Source organism: Ambystoma mexicanum, chromosome 7q (assembly GCF_040938575.1).
Source record: "Ambystoma mexicanum isolate Mex_15411 chromosome 7q, UKY_AmexF1_1, whole genome shotgun sequence".
NCBI classification, from domain to species: Eukaryota; Metazoa; Chordata; class Amphibia; order Caudata; family Ambystomatidae; genus Ambystoma; species Ambystoma mexicanum.
This window is the reverse complement of record NC_090941.1, coordinates 513521689-513541641: the sequence shown is the minus strand read 5'-3', so window position 1 is coordinate 513541641 and position 19953 is coordinate 513521689. Positions and strand designations below refer to the sequence as shown.

The 19953-nt window shown below is 45.4% G+C and overlaps 1 protein-coding gene across 1 annotated transcript in view; it reads right to left on the bottom strand.

Moving 5' to 3' along the window:
- Nucleotides 1-19953, bottom strand: part of LOC138528063 (cingulin-like) — a 124983-nt gene that overhangs the window by 12278 nt on the left and 92752 nt on the right. The window contains exon 3 of the mRNA XM_069639506.1: nucleotides 3367-3394. Coding sequence (XP_069495607.1) covers nucleotides 3367-3394 — 28 coding nt within the window. The remainder of the gene's footprint in view (nucleotides 1-3366; nucleotides 3395-19953) is intronic.

Genomic DNA, 19953 nt, shown 5'->3' with positions numbered 1-19953 from the left:
GTACACTACCAAGCGAATACCACGATTTCCAAGACATTTTCCAAAAAGAACAGGCTAATACCTTACCCCTCACAGGCCATATGACTGTCAGATCGACCTCGTACCTGGTGCACAAATCTTGTGTAGTCAAATGTATGCACTCACCAAACCTGAAAATCTTCACTTGAAATCATATCTGGACCAATACCTGGCAAACGGTTTATCCGCCCATCCAAATCCCCGGCAGCCTTGCCCCTATTCTTCATACCCAAGAAGGTGGGGGACTTGAGAACGTGCATCGATTACCACACATTAAATCAGGTAACAGTTAAAAAACCATTATCCCCTACTCCTTATCCCAGAACTGCTGGACCAAGTCAAGGATGCCAAATTTACACCAAATTGGACCTCAAGGGGGCATACCATCTCGTGCGTGTAAAGAAAGGAGATGAATGGAAGACCGCCTTTTCGTACTAAGTATGGGCTGTATGAATATCAGGAGATGCCCTTTGGGCTTTGCAATGCTGCCGCCGCATTCCAGTACTTCATTAGCGATGTACTACGGGAATTGATTGACGTATGTGCCCTAGATTACATCAATGACATCTTGGTGTATCCTCTTCTAAACAGGACCATGTCAGGCACGTTCGCTCTGTCCTTGCAAAACTCTGACAGCACCAGCTATACGCCAAACTTGAAAAATGCTCCTTCCATGTCACCGAAGTCGAGTTCCTTGGTTTTGTTCTCACTCCCGGAGGCGTCCGGATGGATATGCACAAAGTAGACGCCATCCTTAGCTGGCCATCACCATCTTCAGTCAAAGGTGTCCAAATTATGCTCGGCTTTGCAAACTTTTATCACTGATTCATCCCGGGTTTCTCCCAGATTGTGCAATCGATAACTTCTTTATTATGAAAAAACAACAAACTGTTCCATGGACAGAAGAGGCGGCGAAGGCCTTCCAGGAACTCAAGAAAAGATTTACCTCAGCCCCAGTGCTACGACACCCCCGCCCAGATCTCCCATATGTAGTGGAAACAGATGCCTCCAGCATGGCAATGGGATCCCAAAACAGGCCAGTTACATCCCGTGGCCTTTTGATCGCGAAAATGTACTAGACCTGAACTTAACTATGCAATAACAGACAAGGAACTCCTAGCAATCAAGGCAGCCTTTAAGGCTTGGCAGCATGACCTCCTAGGCGCCAGACATACCATGACAGTAATCATCAACCATCGTAACCTACAATACCTCAAGACGGCAAAGGCTCAATCATCCTGTCAACTCCAATGGGCTTTATTCTTCGCAGAATATGATTACATAATCACGTACCGACCTAGAGTCCAGAACGGAAAAGCCAAGGCCCTATCACCCATGGGTATTGATGAGAACGCATATTCAACCCCAGACGCGGTGGCCATTATTCCAGGTGACAAACTACTAGGACTTACAACAACGTTATCACTGGACGAACTCCAAAAGGAAATTCAGCTCCTAATAAACACAGAGGCTCTACAAGACTGGACCACTCAAGGTGAACATTACACAACAAAGAACCAACTCCCGTATTTCAGAGGGCGTTTATATCTACCGAATAAGGCACTTCAAGAACAAGTCATTTCTGGTTATCATGACCCCCTGATAGAAGGACATCCAGGAATTGCCAAGCCCCTAGCCAAGGTGAAAAGAAATTATTGGTGGCCGACCTGGCGAAAGTACATTACGCAGTTTCTTCTATCATGTGGCATTTGTGCACAGAATAAATCCCAGAAACAAAGAGCTGCGGGCCTTCTTAAACCCCTGGAATTTCCACCTGCACCTTGGCACACACTCTCCCTCGAGTTCATCACAGATCTGCCTCCCTGTCAAGGGTTTAACACTATCCTAGTGGTTGTTGACCTATTCTCTAAAATGGCCCATTTCATTCCACTTAAGGGTCTACCAAACTCATCCAGTCTGGCAAAGGTGTTTGTAGAGAAAATAGTACAATAACATGGTTCCCCCTCCGTCCTGATTTCTGACCGAGGGAGTCAGTTCGTGTCTAACTTCTGGAGGAAGAGTTGTGCAATTGTCCAAATCGATATTCGCCTGTCCACTAGTCACCATCCCCAAACTGATGTCCAAACGGAGCGGATGAATCCAACACTAGAGCAATACCTACGGTGCAAGTCAAATCAAGTGGAAGAAAGCTGGAAGGATGTGCTGTGGATAGCCGAATATGCCTACAACAACTCACACAACTCACTACACACCAGTACCAGACAGAGTCCATTCTATACCGTATATGGAAGGCACCCACGTACTTCCAAATTAGATACCCCATGGCCTTGGAAATGCCTGCGGTGAAGACTTTACATATGACCATCACTCAAGCCTTCAAAAAGGCAGCAGAACACTTGATACAAGCCAAAGAAAGACAGAAAAGATTCTCTGATCAACACCGAAGAAAAGTTCCAGACTACCAAGTCGGAGATGAAGTCTGGTTAGCGTCTCGGCACGTGCCCATAAGAGGAGCTCAAACATTTCGTCTCAGATATCTAGGGCCCTATACCATCAAGACTATTATAAATCCTGCGGCAGTAAAACTAGCTTTACCACCAAATATGCAGATCCATCCCGTATTCCATGTGTCACTCTTAAAACCTGTTCAGCCTGGAACTCGGGTGAAAACACCACCAAATCCGGTACTGGTTAATGGAGAACCCGAATTCTAAACTCACCAGGTCCAAGTTATATTACTTAGTGGACTGGAAGGTATACGGCCCTCAGGACAGGACATGGGAGCATAGCGAGCACGTCCATGCTCCACGCCTGGTAAGACGATTTCATCGGAATCATCTGACCAAACCAGGCCAGCCAGAGAAAATACCTTGGGAAGGGCCTTAGGGGGGAGTGCTGTCACGATCTATGACCCTGACCCCCTCAGGTATAACAGCCCCCTGGCAGCAGTGCGGCTAAAGCCCTTCACACTGGCCCCAAGGGCCTTAAAACTCCATTGCGCCAGGCTCATTATCAGGAATAAAGCAATACCAGTTTTGGACCTTAATCCAACATGGAGGCCTATTACACAGCTCAGTTCATTAGAACCAAGCCATGCAGTCTAGTGTTTTGGGTGTGGCTGGGCCTGGATCTACTTGGCCTGGAACTACTTTATCTGGGCTACTTAAACCACACCCAAACAGCAGAACACGCTTCGAGTTATTCTGCACTCCTGCAGCCTAACGCTCGCCGTGTCCAGCTCCTGCTCATCTGCTTCTGCGGCGGCCCGATCCTGAAGCCCTAGATCCAGATTCCATTAATAACCTGGAAGAACAAGAACAGCATTAGCAAGCAAGAACACTTACCCGTGAAGTAACCAGCCCTGAATCCATCTTGCACTTCGCTTACCTCGCCCATCTCCGGAGTTCGCCGCAACCTGCAAAGGTAAAGAAACAAGGACAGCATTAATAGCAATTCTTACCTGGGCAAGCAGCGAGTCCTGGCAGCACCCTGCGCTTCTCTTACCTCACCCGTCTCTGGGTTTCACCGCAACCTGCAAGGGAGAAGGAACAAGGTCAGCATTAACAAAGCACTTACCTGGGCAAGCAGCGCTTCGATCACTCATCACTCCGGAATATCACTCAACCTGTACAAAGAAGAGAAGAGAACACAGGTTAGCAATTATCACCAATAAACAGCGCAGTGCTCCGCGCATTAATAACTCACTGTGGTCTTCGCCATCGGCACGGCAACTCCGAGATCGCAACCATCCCTGTGAAAACAAAAAGCGACATTGTTAAGGAACAACGTAGTGGAGCAAGACGCCGAGATGACAGAGAAAACGGAGGGAAAGAAAGAGACAGAATAAAGACGGGAAAGACATTATAACTCATCTGGAAGACAGCAAGCACGTCACAGCCGGTCTGGACCTGACATAAAGGTACACGGACCAGTGAAGCAACTAGGTCCACGGAACGCCCACACCAACCACACGCCCCTGCACAGAGACGCAGGACGGAGAGTTCAACGCACAAAAAACTAAGGTGAGCAATAACCCCAAGGGAGGGGATTTTGACAAGAGGGAGGTGGGAGTCCACCCATCACAGAACCAGTGACTTAACCCTCCATTCTACTGTTATAGGTGCTACCCGATGTCTGGCACATAACCAAGCAGAGAGGGGTCCAGGATAGCGCTTAGACCTCCATCCAGTATCGTGTGGCGCCCCCGTGGATACCAGGTGAGCCTAGCAAATGTGCACACATATCGATGATACAATTACCTTTTAAATTAAAATACCCTCCAATTGTGGAGCACCTATTGTTCAGCAGATGAAATAGAATACATGCACACATGCAAGATATATGGGCCCTGATGGTCTTCCAAATATGGTATTAAAAACTAATCATTGTATGTGGTCATTCTATTTGAAGAGGTTACTTGAAAATATTACGAGGAATTGCCTCATGCTGAATACGTGGAAGAAAAGTTGTATAGTGCCAAATTTCAAAAAGGGCAATAGGGCTTGTCCTGGAAACTACCTTCCAATGGCATTGCAAGACTATGTTGTTGAATTAATTAAATAAATGCTCTGATAAAATTGCGAAACCCATGAAATTTCAAACAGGGTTCAGTTCGAAAATAGGGACATCTCTTATTGGGTTTTTAGTAACACTCCTACAGTAACAAGCGTTAATTCCAAATTGCAATCCACTGTTTAGTGCCTGTGTTGACGTATCTCTTGATCATGTTGACGAAAATCACCTATGAAACAAACTCTGCTCTTGGGGTATACATGAAGTCTATTCAAATTAATAAGAGGCTTATCCCTCAACACCTCTGTGTGTATTAGAGTGGATACGGCAGGGTCGCTAGGTAAAGAAATATCAACATTTAAAGGGCTATGCCAAGGCTGTGCCCTGGCACCAGGACTATTACATTTATATGTCTCAGATTTAATGAGAGTTGCTGAAAACATTAATTTGTTTCTACTGAAACTAGGCTATTTGTGAATTCCTATATTATTATTTGCAGATGATAATATGCTGTTTGATAAAAACCCAATAAGGTCGATAGCGTGCTCTTTCTTAATTAGTGTTAAGAATGATGGAAGGCTCACACTCTGGTTCCCAGTCAAGTTTTCCTGCTGTAGCAACCAATTGTCTTCTCCTCCAAACGTTTTCCTGACTCCATCAATCATCAGGGAGGCTGTGTTTCTTTTCCTTTTCAGGCGTGTCTAGTTACATTTCCTTTTCAGGTTAATTCACATTGATGTCTCTAAGGATTCTGGTACTTGTAGTCTCTCACTTTTTTCAATTGCAGGTGACTGGGAAACAACTCCCTCCAAAGCACAAATCTTACCCTTGATAGGGGGAGGGGGAAAACCATGTTTATGGCTCTCCATAGTAAGGCATGATGGCCCTGGTGCTGCAGCCTCTTGAGCCCGGGACTCCTGGAACATAGTTTTAAGAATGATGGCAATGTGCGCACTCTGGTTCCCAGTCAGGTTTTCCTGCTGTAGCAACAAATTGTCTTCTCCTCCAAACGTTTTCTTGACTCCATCAATCATCAGGGAGGCTGTGTTTCTTTTCCTTTTCAGGCGTGTCTAGTTACATTTCCTTTTCAGGTGTTTCAGGTTAATTCACATGGATGTCTCTAAGGATTCTGGTACTTTTTTCAATTGCAGGTGACTTTCTTAATTAGAAACTTATATAATTGTGTGGGCTCAGGATCACTGCACTCAAAAGCTGATTGCCCGGACCTCCACTTGACTGTTAAACCCATATCTACAATTGACATAACTGCTCTTCTCTCCTACTCCCTCCCGTCTGAACTCGAGAAAAGTGCTGCTTGCACTCAATCACTCTCCCTTCTCTCTCACCTGATATACCCTCCTACCATTCACAATGAAGCATAGAATTACCACCGATGCCACGACACAAGCTTCAAAGAATGCTGCGGGTATGCCTGACATGAACACTGTGACATTTAACTCTCAATTGTCGGTCAACATAGCTGACGATAATGAATGAAATAAATTAATCTCACAGGCCTGAAGCTATGTTCACGCCTGGAGGTGGAAGCTCAGTGGGTATCAGTACAGACACTGATCCAACTACACAAAAAGGAAAACCAGTTTATGCTACTTGGTGTACATCGCAAAGCTGTCCTCAAAGGACGGTACCAATCGAGAATCCATTATCTCATGACAAGCAATATGCTAAAATCACCAACTTTTATCCGGCGCTGCAAGCTGTCGCACCTGTGGATCCTGAAGCCCAACATTCAGATATCATCACTGAGCTTAATGCAAAGCTCCCTTGCATTGGAAGCAAACTCATTGAGACATTTGTAAAAGCCTTGATTACCCCTACACCTGATCACATACCTGGACTTGCATGATGGCACACTGGACTTGACGAACATCTATGAAGTACTGATCTTGAGCTCTATGACCAGTCTGACAGCCTTGCAGCCAGAACCCATTCCTGACGCATGGAGATCTTAACCATCAAAAAGATTAAAAAGATGACTGCTTTTAGCCCTGCAAGGCCTTCACAGCTCTAACAGGTCATCCAGATGAGAATCCAATTAGCCCCTCTGCATCCATCAGGTCGTTGCCGGCCATCTTCAGGACTACTTCACTTACAGTGGAATACTCTTTTTCTGAGAACTCTAGTCACTCTGTAAATCTCAGAAACACTTCTGAGGCAATGTTTGGCATACAAGAACATCTATTGGCCGAACTAACTACAAAATGCAACATCATTGACCTAAAGCTGACCAAACTCAGTTCTACCATCGAATAGCAAATTGTCTGTTTGACCAACATGGCGGAAACACTAACTGCCACTTCAATACACACTGAGAACTGGACACCAGGAAAACCACGTTGATCAAAACTGTTACTGACCTTAGTGCTTCCAACAGAAAAGGCACTTCTCCGGAACACTTGCATTAATACCAATGCCTCAAATTCTGGTGCTTGGTATCAGAGGGAAAGAAACAAAAGTACTAAACAGGCGTAAATGTACAAAGAACTTACCAGGAAAAAGAAGAGGATGACTAGCAGAAAGAGAGACCTAGGTGAAAGCACTCAGCCGGCCACTAAAATGGAAAATGATCCCACTACTGATATGGAAGGAACCATACTGCTTGGCCCGATCACACTGGCTATAACCACCACCGTCCATGCTAATAATTACATCATGAATGCATCGCTTGAGATAGTGAACGACATAAGTACTTCCACTGTAGGCAGCAAAAATAGAGCAAGTGACCTGACTTCAAGGAGTCTGGAGAAAAACCAACCTGAAGCCAGTAATACTGGCAACAAGGAGGACACATCAGCCAGGCCTACTAAAACTACATCCGAAAAAGTCACTGCACGTGCTGCCTTTGAAGAGTGCACCTTGAGACAATTCACCTTGGTACTTGTCCCTAAAAATTTAATCAGCTGAGCTGGTGCATCCACTCAAAACGTGGCTACTTAGTTCAATCAGAGCGACGACAGCAACACTGGTCCAACAGAGGTGGAATCTGACAAAACAACACCCAAAGTAAAGGCTCTAAGCATAAGTGGCCTCTTTCATGATGCGGACAGCCATATCTTAACCGCATGCGGTTATTGGAATTGCTACATGCCATCATTCATTTGAGATTCCTCAGAAGTTGTGATATTAAAGTTGGGGACATATTGGAGGAACTGACACTCCCTGCTGTGATTGTCCTTTTTAATGCTGACTCTACTCTGTATTACATCATAGAGCATGGCACCTGTCTCCATAAATTGGAGCACGAATGTGAAGCAATCGTTACAATATATGGAAAACACCATGGCCCGTGCACCAATGCAGAGGACACCAGAAGCACAATTCACTACCTCTGTGCCTGGAGCTCTGCTTCCATCAGGCCTCGCTGGACGCCATCACAACCAATTTAACGCACCCCAACAAAACAACAAACTTCCAGTCTCCCAGAAAGAAGAGGGCCACTGGGAAAGGCTAGCCAACATGGTGAAAAAACGAGGAGCGAGCTGTACCTAATCAAGGCCACTCTCCCCCTTCCTATTACTAAGTTGAAACACCCGTGGCCATACTCACTGGTTGGAAGTGGACCGGCTCTTGGAACATATCGATCAACTAAGTGTGGTGGTGCTACAGGAAACCTGGCTAGTAAACCCTTTGACCATAGATGGGTGAAACTGCCTTTGTCGCCAAGCAACAGAGGGCCCTCGAGGCTGCCGGAGGGAGGCCTCATTCTTGGAGCGAGGCATGACCTTTCTTTGGAAGAGATTCCTTGCTCTTCTGAAAGCATACTTATAGGCAGGATCAACTTTACTAGTGAAACTACTAGTTGTGCTCTGCAAACATTAATTGTCATAAATATCTATGCCCCACCTTACGAAGGAACACAGCGACCCATGATCAAACTACTGGAGAAGATATTGGAAGACCTCGGCAATGCTCACACTCTCTTGATCTGTGGAGATTTCAATGCTAGAATTCCTGCCTTTTCGGCCTTTGAAGGCCAATGCTGGAGATATGAGCATTCTGACAAAATGAGCTCCAATCAACTGAAAATCAAACTGCGAGGCCAGAGATGGGCATCTCTGCTATTGGCTGCTGGGTTTTCCAAGTTTAATGGTGCAGTACCATCAGACAGCCCACCTAGGTGTACATGTGTAGGGAATGGGATGAGTTTCATCATTGATTACATGTTTTTGGCAAACAAAGGAGGGTTAGTAGAAGACATGCGTGTTAATCCCAGGGAGGAGAGCGACCACTAGACTTTTATTGCTCACCTTAACATTCCATCTAATCGCAAAGAAGTTATTCCTGCCGGAAATCTTATTAACTCTGCTCTCAATCGAATCTCCTGGAATGAACGAGACGATGGCACACCTAACTCGGCCCCAAATCAACTCAAAACCTCTGGCCTCAGAGGACATCTCTGCTCACGAGGTAGCACTCCGTGCCATTATTCGCTTTGAGCAAAATATGGACATAGATTAAGCAATTGTCCTTGACCAAATGCTCATCTACATCTCGGACAGCGGTCATATCTTCCACCGGACATCTTCATGCTTATGATCGCTGTAGTAGAGAGAAGAAAAGACTGCTTTGGAAGGAACTGCGTAAATTGGCAAACGACTCTCAGCCCGTTTGTACACGATCCCTCAGTCAAAGACGCCAAATGACTATACTCGAAATGGCTAAGGAGACACAAATACACACTGGGATGTGATCGATGGAAGGCCCTGGTGCACGCCTCGCTCTCACAAGATGCAAAAGAATTTAGGAGAATAGCCACTGGTCACAAGGCTGTAACTCGAGCCTCAAACAGAGTCTCAGAATCTGCCTGGGAAAAACATATGGCAGTTACCCTGGGAGCTAACAACCGGATACCTATTACCACTCCATATATCTCTAATGAGTGGAGGTACTGGTATCTACCCCTGGGCCCAACGGCATCTGCAGTTCACTGATTAAACTTGATCCCAACACTTGGGCTCATACTCTCTGCACGCACATCAGCAGTAATGAAATCACTCAATCAATACCATCTAGCTGGCAAGACAGAATTATTGTACCTTTCTGGAAGAAGGGGAAACACGAAAACCTATGCTGGATATTTCATTGAAAATCTTTGCCCGTATTTTGCTCAAGGATCTGGAAGACTGGGCTGACATAAATAACATCATACCCTTCAACCAGTTAGGGTTCTGCAAGGGATCGAGCACTACCATCCACAGCCTGGCATTAATATCACTACCATTGAGCAGGCCTGGAAGATTTGAACGATCCCGGTATATGCAGCCATGATTGATTTCAGTGCTGCTTTTGACACTGTGGAACGAGGTCGCCTCTGGAAGAAACTAAGTGACTGGGGCATACCTCCAGGCCTCTTAAAGATGATTGTTCTCCTCCATGATCGGACGCGGATAGAAATATGACTAGACCACCAAGGGAAGACCACAGCATGGATGATGAATACCCAGAGAGGCCTTAAACAAGGCTGCTCCCTAGGCCGAATTCTGTTCAACTTATAGCGCTGATATTGGTGCTACTCACCAGGACTCTGCTAGTATGCCACCAAAACTCAGCTCTATTCCATTACAATGGCTGGTATAAATGGATGATCTGGTTATCTGGGACCTTACCCCATCTGGTCTCCAGTGCGCGCTAAATAATCTCAGGAAGTACGCAGAGCTTAACTTCTTAAAGGTCAACATAAGTAAAACAAAAGTTATGGTCTTCAAACCTCTGAGAAAGATCCTTCAGAAAGCAACTTGGAGCTACAAGGGGGTATGCATTGAGGAGACACCCATCTATAAATATCTAGGGATAAAACTGGACAACAAACTATCAGGCCTGGAGCACCTCGAAGAAGTAAGATCATCCACCCTGTCTACTATGGGACGTATTCTTGCTTTCGCTTAACAAGGATGTGGATACTCCATGGCCACCATCCTGCATCTATATCAATCAAAGATCTGCTCAGTCATCACCTATGGAGGGGCTATTTGAGACCTGGGCCATCTTCAACAGGTGAATAAACTAGAGAGGAACCTACTAAAAAAACTAATGAGGCTTCCTCCATGGATATCTATTGAAAAGGTCTACTTGGAATTCAATATCTTGCCTATTTCAGAGCGAAACCTAGCCAGCTTCCTCAATACATATTGGAATCTAGGCGCAGCTCCAAGGAATGCGCTAGAGGCACACATTTGGGCAGCCCTGGAATCCAGAGTCTGCTTAATGCCCAAGAGCAGAATATCCTTGCTCAACCCCACTGGTTCTCTGCAGCTCCCTAGAATCCCTATGGTCAAGGTCAAACAAGTTTATTCGGATGTATAAAAACAACCATTAAACAACATAAATACACATTATTGCACAAATCCAAGTTACAACTTCAGAAAATTACATTTCCATAAAAATACAATCAATAAGCATTTCTAAAGGCGACATACAAATAAAATTAACTATCAAATGCTTACCTAAGCAGTCGTTGCATTAAAAATATGATTGAGTCATACAAAAAACAGTACTCAGACATTTGTCCCATTACGGATGATATTGTACTTTATAGCACTGACTTTCACCCCCTTCCAATTTCAGTGAACTATTTCTTAAGTACATTGCTCTTTTCAGGAACGTCAAAAGAGCCCAAGCTGTAAAAACTGTTTCGGCACTCAAGAGGAACACAAGTGCAGCCCTATGTGAGCGAATCGCTGTCTTCTTAAGGGCGGGAATCAAGGTCATTTTACGTATACAAACATACCCTAAACAGAAGAACAGCAAATGAGAGAGATCCTCTCGAGAGTGGCCACAAACCGGGCAACCCGCTGAATCGGGGAAACCCTTCCACTTATATGTGTTTCCTTGCGTGCCCTCGTAATCAGCCACCTGTCCTTTTTAAACGGGCTCCATAACAAGTAAGGTTGTATTCCAGTGAGGCTACTAATGCTGGTATGAAATTGCCCATTTTTATGGCCATACTCTAATAGGGTTCTTTTTCTTACTGTGATTACACCCAACGTTACTTTGTAAGCGATCCCCTCACTCTTAGTTATGAGCCAGTCAGGTGGAAAAAGGACACCTAAGTTGACTTCACCCAAGGTTGAAGAGACATACGCAAGCCAGGGAATTTTGTTCCAGCCAGCTTTATCTAGCACAGAGCGAATAATAAAATGACACAGCGAAGCATGCTCATTGGCCCACATTCTAACCCATAATAAAAGAGGGGCCAGCGTCCACTGGTCCTCCCAAAACTCCACACCCAGCTCTCTGTGGATGGCTATTCCAGAGACACTGGTCGGGAGCCCAAGCAAGTTTTAAAAAAATGTGCTCTCCTTACACTGGATTTCCGCCGCATTCTGGAAGCCCCAAATGGCTGCACCATACAAAGTGGATGCCGCAGTTTGAGTGCCATAGATCTTAAGAATCACATCCAAAGGCTGGCCCCTACACTTTGACAAAAATCTAAAGATTCCGCCTATCTGTTGGCTCATCTTGACAGATTGTTTAGCCACATGGTCCTTTCCATTTAAGGCCTCCGAAAAACTTATTCAAAGATAATCAAAGGACTTAACTCTGGGAATGGTTTCTCCTGCGCAAAGCATGGGTTTCATGGGCACAGGACGTTTTCTGCCAAAGCACGCCATTACTGCTGATTTCTTGGTATTTATTTTTAGGCCCAAATTATCCATGAACGTTGAATAGGCATTAATCAAAGCCTGTAAGGCCCTAGGCGTTCTTGCTAGAAGAACTGTATCGTCCGCATAGGCCAATACTGGGAACCTTCTTCCCCCCAAGGCTAAAAAATCAGCCAATACACCAATCAGATCCTGTGAGAGGCCATTAATGTAGAGGCAGAAGCAAATGGGGGCCAATACGCAACCCTGCCTAACACCACACCCCACCTGAAAACAGGCCGTGCAGTGCCCCCCTGGGCCGCTGCGTACAAAGGCCTCATTATCCGTATGGAAGTCAACCAGTACCCGCAATATTTCCCCTGGGCACCCTAAGGACCCAAGCACTGCCCAGAGCTTCGCTCTATCAACTTTATCAAACGCAGTACTTAGGTCCATAAAAGCCAGATAGACTACCTCTCCCCGACAAAACACGGAATTGGCCACCAACAAATATAAATTAAGGCTCTGTTCTATTGTGCCCACTCCATGCCGAAACCCAAATTGAATGTCAGAGAGAATTGACTGTTCCCCGATCCATGTTTCGATTCGGGTCAACAATATTCTCCCAAATATTTTGAACGAGGAGTCCAACAAAGAAATTGGCCTATATGCACCAGGGCTAGATATGTCCCCCTTTTTGAAGATTGGGAAAATGATCGCCCTCTTCCACAAGGGCGGATATTTCCTCGCTTTTAAACATGCATTAAACACCACAGTCAAAAGTGGAGCCCACAAATCTACTGGATCCTGGAATAAATCAGAGGCTATCATGTCCGGGCCAGGGGCTCGATTATGCGCTTGAGCCTTGATTGCCTTTACTGTCTCCTCCACCTCAAACATTAGGCAAGGTCCTATAAAATCTAACTCGGCATCTGGTCGTTCTGACCCAAACAGGTTACCAAAATGCGTTAGCCAGGCCCCTTCTTCCACATGGGTGCCACTCCCCACATTGGACCAATGCCCCTCCGGCCCACTTTTTACATATGCCCAAAAAGCCTTCTGGTCCCCTTTCAATGCAGCATTCAAAAAACCTTCACAGGCTGCCTGTTCTATCTCCCCTTTCCTTCTCTTTAGCTCCTTTTGGTAGGTTTTCCTATCTTGGGCAATCTTCAATCTGCAGCTGGTCGGGTCCTTTAGAGTTGTCAACAACGATTTCTTCGCCCTTTTGCATGCCTCATCAAATCATCCTCTTTTTAATACATTGCCCTTTGCCTTTGAGGTTATAGTAAATTTGGATGTGAGGGCAGCCAGTAGTTCTATACGTTTCTCTACAATTGCACACACAGGTTGATGATTGCCCAAAATGTCCATCACGAGGGGTTTATTCTCACTTAAGGAGATGTAATGTAACTCCTCCTCTAGAATGGTACCCCATTTAATTCTTCTTGAACCAGTGGGTACTCCCAACCGTGGACTGGGCCTGTGACCTGCGATGCCCCTTCCCCCAATTAGCCCTTAAGTATTAGGCAGATGGGCAAATGGTCACTATGTGTGTCCACCAACACCTCAAAGCTTACTAAACATTCCCAAAGATTCACTGAGATGCAGAAGTAATCAATTGTTGAACAACCTTGATGATTTTTAAAGGTCCCCTCACCTGGTATATCTGGTGCCATACGGCCATTAACAATACGAAAACCCCATTCCAGCAACCAAGAGCTTAGCTGTAGGCCCTTTGGGCAGACTCTCCCATCTCTCATACTCCTAGGCGGGATATTCTCTACCTGATCCTCAAGGGGGTCTAGAACATCCATGTCTACCCCCACCCCCCCAATTTTAATATTGAAATCCCCTCCCCGGATATAAAAAATGGACTTCCTTCTTCCTTTGGACAACAGATTCTCAGTAAACTTTTTAACCTGGGTTAGTCTATCTAAATCAGAGATATGAGGACTGTTATAAAAGTTAATGATACAAATTTCATCCCCCTTTCTGGTTGTTAAAAGCACCACATGCAAAAAGTCCAGCCCAGTAGGAATCACCTAAATCCTACACTCCAAAGCAACCTTGATCAAAATACACAAACCACCATACTGTCTACCTCTCGGTTTTTTATTAGCTGGAATATCAAAGGAAATAAAACCATCGAGGTGTGGGGGTTCTAATGCCCAGGTTTCTTGGAGTAGGACTACTGAGTTGGCTTGTAGGAGTTCTATCACAGGTCCCATCTTCAGTTTCCTAGTTGCGCCTGCAATATTCCAAGAAAGCAGGCGCAATTGCAGACTTTCATAGGCCAAACTCCCCTGGGATGCTAGGGGGGTTGGCACAGTTGCACCAGCCTCCGTGACAGCCTCTTGTCAATCCACATCCTCACAGGACGTTAAGATCTCAAAATGATTATTCAGGGGCAAAGGACTAAATCATTCCTTACCGAGGCATTTCGCTGGCTCTTTTTATTTGAAATTATGCTCCAACCACCCGATGGAATATTGGTTGGCAACTTCCGGCCCGTATTAGTATTTTGCTCTCCGTAACCTCCTCCTGTCCTACTTCCCATGGTTAGGTTCTGCGTTAGGTTCTGCGTCTTCCTACCCCCACCCTGGATGTAAAAATAGTCCAGTGGGAGAAGTTTACTGGACAGTATATTGCCATTGGGCTTAAGGCCCCGGGCTAAATTGGTATTCAGAAGAGATTCTGCGATCTGTGCATCAGAAAAGGTAATTACCACACAGTCCCCGCTCAAATTCTTGGGCCTGTTCCCCACCCAACCCACTCGCCTAGCCATACGGATCAATTTGGGATCAATCTTGGGCCCCATCAAATTCGAATTGATCCAGTGGGAGGCCTTGTTAATCAGGGAGAGTGTAGATTCAAAACTTCCCATTGGGAGCCCGGGCAGTCCAGTAATGATCCCCACAAAGGGGACCGCTTCCGGGGGTAGGTTCAGAATTACATCATTCCCCAACCCCCTCCCCCTTTACATTTGTGATTGTATCTTGTTTACCACTCTCCCTATCCCTCACGGGCCCATTCGGCCCCTTTTTAGTTACCAGTACTTCGTTGTGGTCTTCTATGACAACGTCGTGGAAGCTCCCTTGTGGGTCTATAACCTTATTACCACTGGGAGAGGTTTCACTGGATAAGGGGGTGGTTAATGGGCACTGGCACCGCCTGTCGCCTAAACCCCTTTCCTCAACAATACCAGCCAGGTCAGACAGTTTGAGAGATACAGCCCTAATAGAATCATCCATGATAGCCAAGGTGATTAAAACCCCCTCTTTTAGCCCCCTCAAGGAGTTTAACAGCAGCTGTAATGGTTTAAGCTTCTCCTCCAATAAGGCCCCCAACCACTCTTTATCACCCTCACTAGCTATGGAGCAATCAAGTAACCCAGATTCCCTGTCTTCCGCGATCCTAACATTGGCTCTGCGGACCCCCTCCAAGGGGTACAAGGGTTGTGGCAATGTCTGGCATTTCCCCTTCTCCAGATTAGAAACATTCTTGGTATTTATTTTTAGGCCCACATTATCCATGAACTTTGAATAGGCATTAATCAAAGCCTCTAAGGCCCTAGGTGTTCTTGCTAGAAGAGTTGTATCATCCGCATAGGCCAATACTGGGATCCCCCTTCCCCCAAGACTAAAAAATCAGCCAATACACCAATCAGATCATGTGAGAGGCCATTAATGTAGAGGCAGAAGCAAATGGGGGCCAATACGCAACCCTGCCTCACACCACACCCCACCTGAAAACAGGCCATGCAGTGCCCCCCTGGGCTGCTGCATGCACAGGCCTCATTATCCGTATGGAGGTCAACCAGTACCCTCAATATTTCCCCTGGGCACCCTAAGGACCCAAGCACTGCCCAGAGCTTCGCTCTATCAACTTTATCAAACGCAGTACTTAGGTCCATAAAAGCCAGATAGACTACCTTTCCCCGACAAAACACGGAATTGGCCACCAACAAATATAAATTAAGGCTCTGTGCTATTGTGCCCACTCCAGGCTGACACCCAAATTGAATGTCAGAGAGAATTGACTGATCCATGTTTCGATTCGGGTCAACAATATTCTCCCAAATATTTTGAACGAGGAGTCCAACAAAGAAATTGGCCTATATGCACCAGGGCTAGATATGTCCCCCTTTTTGAAGATTTGGAAAATTATCGCCTTCTTCCACGAGGGCGGATATTTCCTCGCTTTTAAACATGCATTAAACACCAAAGTCAAAAGTGGAGCCCACAAATCTACTGGATCCTGGAATAAGTCCGAGGGTATCATGTCCGGGCCAGGGGCTCGATTATGCGCTTGAGCCTTGATTGCCTTTACTGTCTCCTCCACCTCCAACATTAGGCAAGGCCCTATAAAATCTAACTCGGCATCTGGTCGTTCTGACCCAAACAGGTTACCAAAATGCGTTAGCCAGGCCCCTTCTTCCACCTGGGTGCCACTCCCCACATTGGACCAATGCCCGTCTGGCCCACTTTTTACATATGCCCAAAAAGCCACCTGGTCCCCTTTCAATGCGGCATTCAAAAAACCTTCCCATGGTGCCTGTTCTAGCTCCCCTTTCCTTCTCTTTAGCACCTTTTGGTAGGTTTTCCTATCTTGGGCAATCTTCAATCTGCAGCTGGTCGGGTCCTTTAGAGTTATCAACAACGATTTCTTCGCCCTTTTGCATGCCTCATCAAACCATCCTCTTTTTAATACATTGTCCTTTGCCTTTGAGGTTATAGTAAATTTGGATGTGAGGGCAGCCAGTAGTTCTATACATTTCTCTACAATTACACACACAGGTTGATGATTGCCCAAAATGTCCATCACGAGGGATTTATTCTCACTTAAGGAGATGTAATGTAACTCCTCCTCTAGAATGGTACCCCATTTAATTCTTCTTGAACCAGTGGGTACTCCCACCCGTGGACTGGGAGCTGTGACCTGCGATGCCCTTCCCCCAACAAGCCCTTAAGTATTAGGCAGATGGGCAAATGGTCACTATGTGTGTCCGCCAACACCTCAAAGCTTACTACACATTCCCAAAGATTCACTGAGATGCAGAAGTAATCAATTGTTGAACAACCTTGATGATTTTTAAAGGTCCCCTCACCTGGTATATCTGGTGCCATACGGCCATTAACAATACGAATGGTAAAAATCGAAATAGACAAATCATCTTTCAAAACACTAGTGAGACGAATGTACCGAGATTATTCCAACGAGCAGCTAATGGTCAATTTAGTATCCCCTGATGAGAGGGCTGACATTTTACTGTATTTGGAACTAAGAAGGGCTAACCCCAAACACATGGAAAGCTTTGTCAGAAATGCACTGGTTTGGGCCAACTTTAAGATTAAATTACATGCTGTTAAATCATGGGACTTGGAGGGGAAATGGGTTGGCCGAATGCCAGAAGAGAGAGCATGCAGCCTCTATGGGGAAGACCAACCGGAAACGACTAAACACCTACTGTCGCCATGTGAAGCTCTGAGCCACCTACGATCCCAGGCTCTTATTTCTGCAGGATTATCAACTAATACTACAGCAGAGGAGCTGTGGGCCCGGTACCTAAGCAGCAATTATGAAGCATGTATCATATACTTGACTATTATGTGGAGGAAAGTCAGAGAGATTCTGCCTGTCCTGACATAGCTAGTGTATGGGGCATAGACCACCTTACCCTACTACTTCCAAAGTGTGATGTGATGTCATCTTTGATGTCCTGGGTGTTAGTCTTAGCAGTGCAAGGTGGTGGCGCAAGATAGGGTTGCTTAGCTTACCATAACTGGCGAATTTCTGAAGTTTTTCGGTTTTACGTGTAACCATAAGATCCCTGTAACAAAGTTTTCTCACTGAATTTCATAGGTTTTTAGTAGCACAACTTAACCATAATGTCCCTTTAACGAAGGCACCGGTAAGGGCACCGGTGCCGGTAATCCCTTAGCGCCATACTACGCGGTCCCTCAGTGGGTCCCGTCCTTAATGTGTGGCCAGACCACACGTTAAGAAAGGCACCCAATGAGGGACTTCAGGACAAATAACGGTACAGCTAATATCAGTACCGTTATTTGCTCCTTCCCCATTCCCATTGAGCCCTATATGGCCTCAAATGGGAATGGGGAAGGGCCTTGGTGAATGGGGAATTACCGCCCGCCAACCTTGGAATGGGGCGGTAATTCCCGCATTCACCAAGGCGGAATCGGTAAAATACCGGCGGCAACCATGGCGCTACTAGTGCCATGGTTACTGCCTTCCGTGTAATGAGGCCCTATATCTAGCAATTCTTCACTTAACACACCAACAGTGCAATCCTGCAACATATAAAACATTATGGAACATACCAAAAACAAAAGTAACCTATGCCTCCACCAGAATTACCTCACAGCTCCTTCACATGAAAACTGTGAACCAACTGTCAACAGCGCACTTTCCAGACCTCTAACAGCACAACTGGACAACACATTGGTAAGTGCACTATGGTTATTCCTACAGAAGAGCACTTTCAATAGACTACAGTAAAAACAGTTAAAAAATAATTTCTCTTTTTTTACATAGAAATGTCTTACACCTTGGACTGGCTTGAACAACATTTTCCTCACGATGAAATGACTGAAGGCAATCATACTATTGGTACACAATGCATTTTGGAAAATAAGAAAATTGATACACATTGAACTACATATATTTAACAATTTTTTTACATACAGAAAATAACAGCAGTACCAAAGAAACCGAGAATCATGTACAAGTAAAAGAACATATCAAAGAAGAAACGGACACTGTGGAAAATCATCTACAGCATTTGGAACAAAAAATGGATCTATTAATGACCAATTTCATTATTTTGAAGAACTTTGTAGAAAACCATAGCATGGAGAAAAAAAATTAAATATCACTGTCCTATATGCACCTGTACCCCTTCTCCATGCCCCAGTCAACCATCCCCAAAAATTCCCCATCACCAAAAACGATATGATGAGACCTCAATCCCTTCCTCACCTAACACCCAACCTCTAGGATCCCCAAATTACCCTATATATGTCTCCATTTCTGCTTCCCCCTCTCTTTTATAATTCAAATTGAATATTAATGTGTGTAAAAAAAGTTACATGTATTCTGATTCTGTATGTGTCTGCATATTTTTTTTTAAAAGCCTGTTTGGGTGTCTGCGGACAGCGCAACTGTCCGTAATGTCCGTAATAAACCAAAATGGGGGTGTCATAAGGACACTCTGCCTGTTTGTACTGCTAACAATCAAAATGGGAGTGCCCGTAGGACACAAACTGTTCGCCTGTCCGCAATTAACCAAAATGGGGGTGTCCTAAGGACATTTTACCTGTTTGTAATGTCCGAAATCAAAATAAGGGTGTCCGTTGGACACATAACCTGTCTGCTTGTCCAGAATTACGCAAAATGGGTCTGTGCTAAGAATACTTTATCTGTCAGGGCTGTCCGTAATCAAAGTGGAGGTGTCTGTAGAACACCAAGCCTGTCCTAATGTCCTCAAAATTGTGACGCACCTTTAATTAGTTCGTGGACCCCAACCCTGTCTGACGGACACTTGTGCGCATGCGCATAACACCCTCAGGGTTCTACGAACATCATGCCTGTGCGTAACTGCCAAACTTTGAATTAGTTTGGGGACCCATATCCTGTCCGTAGAACACCCACACGCATGCGTACAACCATTGCCACGTAATAGGTGCCCTACGTACAGACGTTCCATTCGGGAACGTGTCCGTGATGTCATCATGTGACCGCACCCATGCTGAGCGTAGGCCTTGTTTGCGAACACTGTTTGGGCCCCTGGACATCCAAAAAGTGATTTTTGGGGCAATCCAACGTGTTTTACTGTGAAACCCTT